Source organism: Pollicipes pollicipes, unplaced genomic scaffold (assembly GCF_011947565.3).
Source record: "Pollicipes pollicipes isolate AB1234 unplaced genomic scaffold, Ppol_2.1 Scaffold_675;HRSCAF=772_pilon_pilon_pilon, whole genome shotgun sequence".
NCBI classification, from domain to species: domain Eukaryota; kingdom Metazoa; phylum Arthropoda; class Thecostraca; order Pollicipedomorpha; family Pollicipedidae; genus Pollicipes; species Pollicipes pollicipes.
In genome coordinates, this window is record NW_023596934.1 from 1 (window position 1) to 10,887 (window position 10,887).

Genomic DNA, 10,887 nt, shown 5'->3' on the forward strand with positions numbered 1-10,887 from the left:
CCACGCACAGTGAGCACAGAGGAAGTGGACTTTACCAGCAAAGGCAAGGTTATTGGCCGAAATCACAGCTTTCATAATCACGGCCACCATACAGTGCCTTCCGTGATTGGTACGCAAAACATGTGTAAGCATTCAGAATTTCTTAAAGCGAGGGGAGGGATCTCAATCCTGTTGGCATACTTGTATCCCGTTTCCGAGCGCAAAGGCCTATACAGGGCCCCTGAGTAAAAGGAGAAGTTCCTGGGACCCCGGGACCTCCTTCCCCTTAGCTGCCCCTCCATGTGCAAACATCTGTTGAAATCAAAAGAGCTTCATTACACCTGGAGGTGCCATTTGAACGACAATACCAAGCAGTTATGAGCACGCATTATGAGCACGTATACCAATCACACGGATCGCACTGACACGTAATGCCATCAGCTTTGTTCAATTCATGCTCCAGCAAGGCCTGCTTAGTAAGCCGCACCAAGCTAATGCACACTGGGCGACACTGGCCGACCACGACGCGAGTGACATGATCCATACCAACATGCTAGCTTACACCAGCAGTGTACGTACTATCCCCGTCGGTTGGTGTCGACTCCGCCTCCACGGAGCCCACCCGGACGGACAGGACACCGCTGCCAGCCGGCGGCGCCACCACGTGGATGACCCCGCGCATGCGCACTGCGTTGGTTCCGACCGACTCGCCAGAGTAGAAGACGGTGCCGATGTCCTCCAGCATGGTGGTGAATGATCCTGCGGCAAACGTCCGACGCTTTGACGGTTATCGCACCCTTTGTCAGTCCTTCGCAGGGACCTTGCTTTCATTCACGTACATCAATAGTTATGAAATGCCCACGATCAGGACGAACGACAGACTGAGACGACGCAGGTACTGCCCTTTCATCGTCGGTTGTCAGCAGATTAGCCGCCATCCCCGGCAGTGCGTCAGCTGACTCGGCCCATCTCTCAGCGTGCCGCTCCCAGACACGGCCCATCTCTCAGCGTGCCGCTCCCAGGCTCGGCCCATCTCTCAGCGTACCGCTCCCAGACACACACCTTGCGGCGTCTTGTCGCCGCTGTTGAAGCCGGCTCCGTCGTACGCGTCCGAGTGCTGGTCGGCCGTCTGGTGCACCGAGAAGCCCACCTGGTCGGAGCTGACCTGGCCCGGCGCCCAGCGCCAGGTGACCAGGTCACCGGGCCACACGGTCAGGTGCTGCGGCTGCCACAGGTAGCCAGGGCCGTAACCTGGCGACCGCGCACAGCTCCGTCAGCACCAGATGATCTGTTCTGCGGTGCTAACGGTTGGAGATGCGGGCACGAAAAACGTGGCCCTACAGCAAGGGCAGTATTTTTACTGTCAACGATAAGCGTGTAGGTAAAAAGGCATACTCCGATAGCTCTTCGACGATCGCAACTACTTCTACGCGCATATGCACCACTGAGTACAACTAGAGATTTGGGCTATTTCTACGCGGCTGAACGCCACTGAATACTACTGGAGGTTTGGGATATTTCTACACGGATATGTACCACCGAAAACTAGAGGGTTGCGCAAGTTAGGTTAATCCTCTTTCGTCCATAACTGAACATTTGAGTGCTATGGGAGTAAAGGGACAGGCAAGGGGTGGGACAAGCTGGGATCATGGCGGCTGTCACCGCTGCCGAGCCCCATCCCGCACACGGGACCCGACTTCGAGGTACGTGTGGGCGCTCGACCGCCCCCCCCCCCCCCCCCACCAGGACGGCAGTGAGATCGGCTCTGGCTGGCGGCCGCAGCACGCTCCAGGTGAGAAGGGGCTCTACCAGGACTGTAAGACGATGTGGTGTGTGGTGAGAACAGCGACAGGGGTGAAAACATTGACAAGCTGATGGCATACATGCATAATACCAGTTGCAAACCTCTAGTTCCATGATCGCTTGCGCATCCTGCACAACGGCGCATGACAACAACCGGCCCGGAAATCCTGGGACGGGACGTACGCGGGTGTGTTGCATTGTTGCGAATCACGTGGCGGCGCCGGCGTCTGTTGACGAGGCACATGATCTCCGTGTCGGTACAGGTGACCGGCTCGCAGACGAAGGCGTCCCCGGCCGTGATGTCCAGTCTCTGGCAGTCGGCGGCTAGCCCCTGACCCGTGATCCGCACGGTGGATCCTCCCATTGCGGAGACGAGGCGCGGTGATATGTCAGAGACTGTAAACTGGTAGCTGATCGCTCCAATGCCACTGTGGAAAATAATTACCGTTTTTGTTTCCGGCCCAAATGTTGCGTTACTACCTGGGTAGCAAGATACGGTATGGTCATACTTCTGGACGATACAGTTTGCTTGGGTGGACAACGTCCTCAATTATCACCCGGGCGATGTATTGGCGGTGAACTACGGATTGCTGTAATATAAAGTTCGCTGACTGGACAATATTTCATCCATCCACTGGATAGATAAGCTTTCTGCGAGGTCGAGCGTCTTCTGGTATCTGGCCAACCATTGGGGCTTGCATACAGCAGAGCACACCATCGCTAAAGGCGATCGCTAAAATCTCCCTTGACCGCGCTAATAATACATTTTGTCCATGCTCCTTGGTGGTCTTGGAGCATCTTCAGCTATTTTGCACTCACAAAAGCCGCTAAAATCCCAGCCTCACGTGGCGATGGAGAGAGCTCTCGACACGGCTGGGTGACGGCACAGGTCATGACCCTGGACCCATGACACACCTGCTGTCGGCCAGGCCCAGCTGACCCCTGCGCAGCTGGACGGCGTGCTGGCCGTGGCCGAGCGGCGGCAGTCGGCACGTCACGGCCTCCTCGCGCCAGCGGGGTGACGTCACACGGCGCCCCCGCCCACCGGCACTGATTGGTCGGCCTGCACCGGGCCGAACCCGGAACCGGTTGATGCCCAGGAAGCCGCCTCCTGCGGAGGACCGGGAACCGCGGTGAGTGTCTGGGGACCACCCTGTCTGGGGGACCACCTCCTGAAGGGACCGGGCACCGCGGTGAGTGTCTGGGGGCCACCTCCTGAGGGACCGGGCACCGCGGTGAGTGTCTGGGGGCCACCTCCTGAAGGGACCGGGCACCGCGGTGAGTGTCTGGGGGCCACCTCCTGAAGGGACCGGGCACCGCGGTGAGTGTCTGGGGGCCACCTCCTGAAGGGACCGGGCACCGCGGTGAGTGTCTGGGGGCCACCTCCTGAGGGGACCGGGCACCGCGGTGAGTGTCTGGGGGCCACCTCCTGAAGGGACCGGGCACCGCGGTGAGTGTCTGGGGGACCACCTCCTGAAGGGACCGGGCACCGCGGTGAGTGTCTGGGGGCCACCTCCTGAAGGGACCGGGCACCGCGTGAGTGTTGGGGGCCACCCTCCTGAGGGACCGGGCACCGCGGTGAGTGTCTGGGGGCCACCTCCTGAGGGGACCGGGCACCGCGGTGAGTGTCTGGGGGCCACCTCCTGAAGGGACCGGGCACCGCGGTGAGTGTCTGGGGGCCACCTCCTGAAGGGACCGGGCACCGTTGTGAGTGTTTGGGGGGCCATCTCCTGAAGGGACCGGGCACCGCGGTGAGTGTCTGGGGGCCACCTCCTGAGGGACCGGGCACCGCGTGAGTGTCTGGGGGACCACCTCCTGAAGGGACCGGGCACCGCGGTGAGTGTTGGGGGGCCACCTCCTGAAGGGACCGGGCACCGCGGTGAGTGTCTGGGGGCCACCTCCTGAGGGGGGGCACCGTTGTGAGTGTTTGGGGGGCCACCTCCTGAGGGACCGGGCACCGCGGTGAGTTTGGGGGACCACCTCCTGAGGGGACCGGGCACCGCGTGAGTGTCTGGGGACCACCTCCTGAGGGACCGGGCACCGCGGTGAGTGTCTGGGGGACCACCTCCTGAGGGGACCGGGCACCGCGTGAGTGTTGGGGGCCACCTCCTGAGGGACCGGGCACCGCGGTGAGTGTCTGGGGGACCACTCCTGAGGGAGCCGGTCCCGTTGTGAAGTGTTGGGGAACCACCTCCTGAAGGGTACCGGGCGCCGTTGTGAGTGTTTGGGACCACGCTCCCGAGGGACCGGCACCGCGTTTTTGAGTGTTTGGGTTGGCCACCTCCTGAGGGTACCGGGCACCGTTGGAGTGTTTGGGGACCACCTCCTAGGGTACCGGGCACCGCGGTGAGTGTCTGGGGTCGGAGGTTTCAGGGTTCGGACTCCTTTGGTGCAGCAACCATGTTCTGTAATTGTCCAGTGTTAGCGGCGTAACATACCACAGTCAAATGGCCATAGATATTTGAGGGGGAAATGGGGTTCCGAGTGACCCGTACTTGTTGAGTAAGAAACAGATTCCACTGCGTATGGTGGGCCATGGGCAGTTTTTCGTTGGAACCCCGACTTTGGAGTTGAGATACCATTACTCCATGTGGTAGAATCACTCTTTGCTACTTGCCTCCGAATGCAGTCGCATGTGAAGTGCATTCAAACAACAGGCAACAGCTGCATTCAACCCGAGGTTCATGAGATCAGAAACCATATAAAGCATTTCCATACAAAAACTCACCCTACTTCCAACACAGAAAGATACCGCACACGTTCCATGCGTGAACATGGTATTCCAATTCCCAAAGCCGGCCGAAAACAAAACATTGGAAGAGATCTTCCGACAACGCCCCGGCGCCAGTTCTGAGACTAGCCCCGATTTCCACTCCCGGCGCTGCCCAGCGCTGTCCCAGCGCTGACCGCCGCTGACCTGCTGCTCCTGATGACGTCACGTTGATGGCGGAAGAGCACGGCGTTCTCGGCCAGCGGGCTGAACGCCGCGGCGAGCGCCGTACTCCGGTCACCAAAGGTCACCGTCACGTCCGCCGCTGTGGCAGCCTCCCCCTGGGGTGGGCGCGGCACGGTGAGGACGGCACGGAGAGGCGCCGGCGCAGGAAGCACCGACAGAACGGCGGAGCAGCGGTCCCGCCCACCGCTGGCAGCGAGCAGGGCTGCGCTCATCACAGGCGTGCTCGAGGTCATGAACAGGGAAGTGCAATCTGTTCTACGAGTGCTTACCGATGGCGGGACCCCTTGAACGGTGACTTGTTGAAGGGACGCCAAGCTGGGCAGCGGGTTGCGTGAACGTTGCGTAAGTAGGAACTTTTTTTATAGGCCCATTAGCTAAATGACTCCGTCCAGTAATTTGTCAATGGTTTAAACGTAGTGAGACGCTTCATGATAATGTCTGTGCTTTACGAATTCAGGTGTGTTTATGAGCGACCAGGGCTATTTTTGAAGTCCAAGATGACATTCGTGCACCTGCATGCGATGACACCGGTCAAACTGCGATCATTACTGCGCTAACGTCAGTGATGACGATGCGCAAAAAATACGGCCCGTGTTGCTACAGCTTTTGGACACCAAGCACGACGCAAACTCTAATGATTTCCGAATATGTCAATCTAGATTTGCCAGCATACTGACAAAAGTCATATATGCTCAATGCACCTTGAGGTGCGGATCTCGTCGTTAAGAATTACCAGCGCAACATCAATGAATGCAATAATGAGCACGTGCTGCTTAGCTACGTGACCTAGAGTATTACAAAACAGAATATGACAGAAACTCCGCCCAGCCTATCTTCACTCCAAGATAGGAAAAACGATCGCTACATCCCAGCGCTGCGTGCTTCTCCATGATCTCACCACAGTGCCCTGTATCTCGCAGCTGGAGGCTGTAGACGTAGTGTTGATAACTCGGCAGGTGGCGCCGCCTACGGTGACTTCGCCAAACTGCCAGCCAGCCAGGGCGTGCGGCAGCCGGCGGCCCCGCACGGAGATCACGGTACCGCCGAGCGGGCTGCCTTGACCCGGCGTCACCGAGGTCAACAGCGGGGTCACGTCCACAGAGCCGCCACCGGAAGCCATGCCTGCCGGTCCGCACCGTCTCACCGGAGGAGCACCGTGTCCGGCCGTGGGTGCCGGCGTAAATATGACAAGGTATGACTGGAGCTGGGCGTGTATGTCAATACATGACAGCTTTTGGTTTTAATGTTACAATCCACTTATACTTGTGTACGTATGCAAAATGTATATGTATAGGTCCTATCGTGTAGGCATGTAACCTGGATGTGCACGGGAAGTGTGGGTGCTAAAATGGAGAAAGTGTAGCATCGCAAATACGAAACCAACTGTCGCAGGTCTTAAGCCATTGAATGGAACGCTGTTTCCATGAAGTGACGAATACGTGACATGCAAGTAGCATGCAATTACAACGTTTCACGCAATTTCATGACATCCCACGTCAGCCTAGTCTTCCTGACCAATGTCTTGCTAACTGCCATAGAACAATTAGACCAGTTATACAAGCGCAATTTCCGGGATGCAAACCCTTCTTGTCTGTCGCAACTGATCAGCCTCCACACCCTACCAAATGAGGCGCAGCAACGTCCAGTACCTTGATTGGAAACGGTCAGGGTCACGTTGTACCTCCCCGCCTGCACGCTGTTGGCGGTGCATGTGACCTGGGTGCTCGTGGCAGAGGTCACGGTGCAGCTGCGGGTGGCCATGGCGCCGGTCAAGGTCACACTGACCCCCTCGGTGGTCGAGCCCAGGTTGACCCCGGTCAGGGCCACGGTGACGTCTCCTGTGTCATCCTCTGGCAACCACAAGTTTCATTCCGCTTGAAGAGTGTTGTTTTTTTAGTACGGAGGGTTAGTCGAACAATAATTTGCATTGCTCCAAGATTCGATTTAACAAGGTTACGGCATGGCTGTGCTGAGCATGGACAATAGAAGCAAAAATGCAGCGCAGTAAACCATGTACGTTAAAAGCAAATTATATGGATCCACTTTTCTCGCTCGGAATGCTATTTCAACGCGTCTACCAGCTCGCTTGAAGGCCTGCCAAAAATACGCCAAACAGTGTTTCACGTCGGCCACTACCAGGGCTGACATTTCTGCTCACAGGCCGGTTGGAAGCAAGTTCTCAACACCGATTTCCGATGTGACGGCGGTGACCAGAGAGTTGAGCGCGGCGTCGTACGTGACCTGACAGTCGCTGGCGCACTGACCCGTCACGCCGGCCACGCTGACCTGGACCTGCAGGGCGGCCTGCGCCAGCGGCTGGCGGGTCAGGTCCGCCGGCAGGTACGGGTGCGTCACACCGCCCTCCCCGCTCGTCGTGTCCTTCCACACGCCGACCTGCAGGTTGTCACTGGACAAAACAGGGGCGTCTGGTTATAACCGGCCAGCAGGTGAATGCCGTCCAGAACAAAGAGCGCACCTTTTAAGGGCGAGTTTAGTTGCATGATAGTTTTTATTGATTGAGAGAACGCAGACACGCGGAAACGTTGCTTTTTGTGGACACCAAGCCTGATACGTAGGTTGCCTGAACTAGGGAATAATGTTGCTTCGCCTAGTCAGCCGGATGGGGCTGGAAGATCATTATGGTGCTATACAACGTCATAACACGACCGCCCGCGATACACATGTCCCAGATGGCGGAGAAAATACGATGCCTTAACCTCGAATGAAATGTGCTTGGCGATGTCTCTCGATGTGATCCTCGGCACTCATTTGGAACACATGACCGGCAAGCTCACCCCTTGAACACCAAGTGAACACCACACGTCACACCCAGCGCCCAGAAGCGGTCCCAGCAAGCGACCAGCCCCGTGTGACCCCTCAGCGACCATATCTGTGCGTTGTATGACCATCAAAGAGCGTCCGGCGGCCGCTGTTACCACCGGCCGCCGACGGCTCCAAAGCACCGTCCCTCGGCGGCCGGCTGGCTGGGACCGCGCCGCTGCCAGCGGGCCGTACCCGTCAAAGAGCACGCCGCTGCCGTTAACGGCGAGCAGCGGCTGCCGCCCGCCGTGGTGGCGGAAGGCGACGTTCCAGTGGAGGTTGTGGCACGCGCCCCAGCGGGCGACGATCATGCCGGGCATGGCCAGCCCTGTGCCCAGCAGCAGGGTCATGCCTTCCGCCGTCAGATTGGTCGGCACGCCTGGCCGGCGGCGAAGGCGCGTTAGCTGACGGCGGCGAGGGCTTGATGCCATGCAGCGAGCAAAGAGGGGTGACCGCCGTATACCAGGGGAGGGAAGTTTGACAAATGGTATGCCATCATCCCGAAAGGACGAGATTTGACACCAGAAGTGGGAATAGCACTGCGTCTGACAGTCAGAATGGAATTCGACGAGCAACAGGAAGTAAAGAACGCTCTGTCTGCCTGGCAACCAGGGCGTCGTTTCACACATTACGAACAGCACACACTCAAAAACCACATGACATCTGAGTCCGAGCTCCGCTGAATACAGCCGACACACCGCACGAGGACGTCCCAGCCCTCGTCCAGCGCGCCCAGACTGCCACCGCCCGGCTACCTGCGATGGTGCGGTCCGTCGAACATGATGTCCCAAGGTGCCGGACGGCGGGGGGCTGGCGCTGACGTTCCTCGCCACCCGGACGGAGGCGGCCCCCCCAATCGGCGCCCGTCATCTCCAGGCTGTCCAGCTTGGACGTGTCGCTCAGGGCTGCGGGCGCGGACCGGGGCGAGGCGTCAGAGCCTCGTGCTGGCGGGGCCGCGCGAGTGCCGCGCGGTGACAGCTTCTGCCGAACCGCGTGGTGCGCGTGTCTATGTAGGACGGCTCGAGATGCCGCGAGCTATGCAGAGTGACGACCAGCGCAGAGTGGTACCTCCGAGGCGTGTGGGGACGGGGATACAGTTTTGTCTGCTACACTCACGTGTTTAAGGTTGGATTTCGTCTGATTTGGGCGGCAGCTCAAACAACGGGGCAGTGCCGACTGGGGCCGACGGCTAGGGCTGCACTGCCTCGCATGCTGTCCATAATCAGCCGTCACCGTTGCAGTGTAAATACGTCCTTGATCGGCTTGGGTCGACACTGTCACATGTCGCACGAGAGGCACAAAAACGAGGGAGGACTACGACTACATCCAGCAATGATTGCCTTTTTCTAACCAGGCGTATTGCTCATTGGAAGAGGCAATGGCTAATGAAGAAGTTTTTGTCCATCGTCGACGACTTTGCGCATCGTTTCAACGGGATATGAGAGGGCGAAGGACCTTCCGTCTGTACAATTAAGGGAGGACAAAAAGAACTGGGAGCTCTCGTCAGGAGGGACAAATACTTGACAGCGTGTCAGACCCAATATCAATTACGAGGCGACACCGAATGTGAAGTGAGCCATCCAGCGGATCCTCGGTTCTTATTTGGTTCTTGTCGCCCTGCTTGTGTTCACTTGTACCGATCCGTCCCACACTATCACAATGCGCAGGCTTGCTGCAGCTTCCGTGCAGAAAACGCCGGTTGGACGCAATGGGCACACATCGCGTGAAGCAAGCAAGCGGGGCTGACGCGTGGGCTCAGGCGGCGCAAGTGCTGCCTAACAATAGGCATCCTATCCGAGCACCGAGCTGGCTGAAGCTGATAGACGACCAGAATGCCCATGCTCATTTATTCCGTCGCAACTCTCTTCCCGCCCAGCGGTCGCGGGTCCTGGTGCACCGCAGAGGTCGCCTGTAGGGTACGGGCGTACCGACGGCTGCGTGCTGCCGGCCACCCGCCACGCCAGCAGCCGAGGCAGCACCACCGCGTGCTGCGTGCTGCCGGCCGCCCGCCACGCCAGCAGCCGAGGCAGCACCACCGCGTGCTGCGTGCTGCCGGCCGCCCGCCGCGCCAGCAGCCGAGGCAGCACCACCGCGTGCTGCGGTGCTTGTCGGCCGCCCGCCACGCCAGCAGCCGAGGCAGCACCACCGCGTGCTGCGTGCTGCCGACCGCCCGCCACGCCAGCAGCCGAGGCAGCACCACCGTGTGCTGCGTGCTGCCGGCCCACCCGCCACGCCAGCAGCCGAGGCACCACCACCACGTGCTGCGTGCTGCCAGTCGCCCGCCACGCCAGCAGCCGAGACAGCACCACCGCGTGCTGCGTGCTGCCTCGGCTGCTACCTTCCTCCGCACCCCGTCATCAGCCCGGGCAGTGCATGGCCGCGCGACCTGACCGCAACCGCCAGCACAGACGGGTCAACTCGACAGTGTGACCCAGCCACGTTTCATAAAGTTGAGCGTTGACACCATAGCGACGCGTGTAGCGTGCCACATTTGTCCACGTGTTGCCCCGCGCGCTTCTCCTTTCCCGACATTTGTTTCCTGACGTGCACTGAGCTGTCGCCAGCGTGGCGCACCTTACGGAAAACCAAGGCCAACCCCAACGGCAGTGCGCCCCATCGCCGAACGCCACGGTCCGTGTCCGACGCCGCGTTCGCTCAGTGGGAGATGTCGTTGTCCGACAGTGGGCGCCTCAGTTGCCCCCAGGGGCTGCGACGGCACCGCGCGGGCATCATCCGATGGCCCCGCACACGGGACCTCCACGATCCTGGCATTGCATTGCTGCTGTGGAGTGAGGATGCAGTACCCAGGTGAAAGTCACGTGCCCAACGTGGGGTGGCTGAAGTGATTACCTCGGATTCAAATGAGCACGTGTAAAAGGACACGCGGTACTGCCGTGGGTTACGTTTAGGTACTCGCCCACACCCAGCGCTTCAGGTACCTCTTCTGTTCTTTTGGTGCAGCCGCCATACTAACTCCCAGGTTGTGCCCTATCGCAGCTCCGTTAGTGCACGTACAGCCGTTTCGCTTGGTGCAGCCACCATACTAATTGCCAAGTCGCGCCCTATCGGAACCCATTTGTTCTGCTCTCAGAAACAAAAGCGGCAACACTGTGGACCCCATTGTATGAACTCCTGTCCCAGAACGGAAAGAGGCAAGTCACAAATCGACTGTCATTACAAATGAGCTTGGTCCGCCTCCGCTCTGGGAGTGTCCTGCGTCCCTGCCTGGTCCGCCTCCGCTCTGGGAGTATCCTGCGTCCCTGCCTGGTCCGCCTCCGCTCTGGGAGTATCCCGCGCCCCGCACTGTTGGGGCCCTCAGACGGCTGCCT

General features: G+C 59.4%; 1 protein-coding gene and 1 long non-coding RNA gene across 2 annotated transcripts; both read right to left on the minus strand.

Moving 5' to 3' along the window:
• Nucleotides 1-601: 601 nt before the first annotated feature.
• LOC119108831 (fibrocystin-L-like) lies at nt 602-2,725 on the minus strand (the record flags this gene model as incomplete). Its single annotated transcript, XM_037232375.1, has 4 exons — nt 2,698-2,725; nt 1,966-2,210; nt 1,042-1,230; nt 602-738 (listed from the first exon to the last, which is right to left on the minus strand). Coding segments are annotated over exons 2-4 (507 nt in total), but the record flags the coding sequence as incomplete, so codon positions are not given.
• Nucleotides 2,726-5,710: 2,985 nt separating this feature from the next.
• LOC119108830 (uncharacterized) lies at nt 5,711-7,045 on the minus strand. The gene is made up of 3 exons (XR_005095358.1): nt 6,925-7,045; nt 6,388-6,588; nt 5,711-5,860 (listed from the first exon to the last, which is right to left on the minus strand). It is a non-coding gene; the product is annotated as an uncharacterized LOC119108830 (long non-coding RNA).
• Between the last annotated feature and the right edge of the window lie 3,842 nt (nt 7,046-10,887).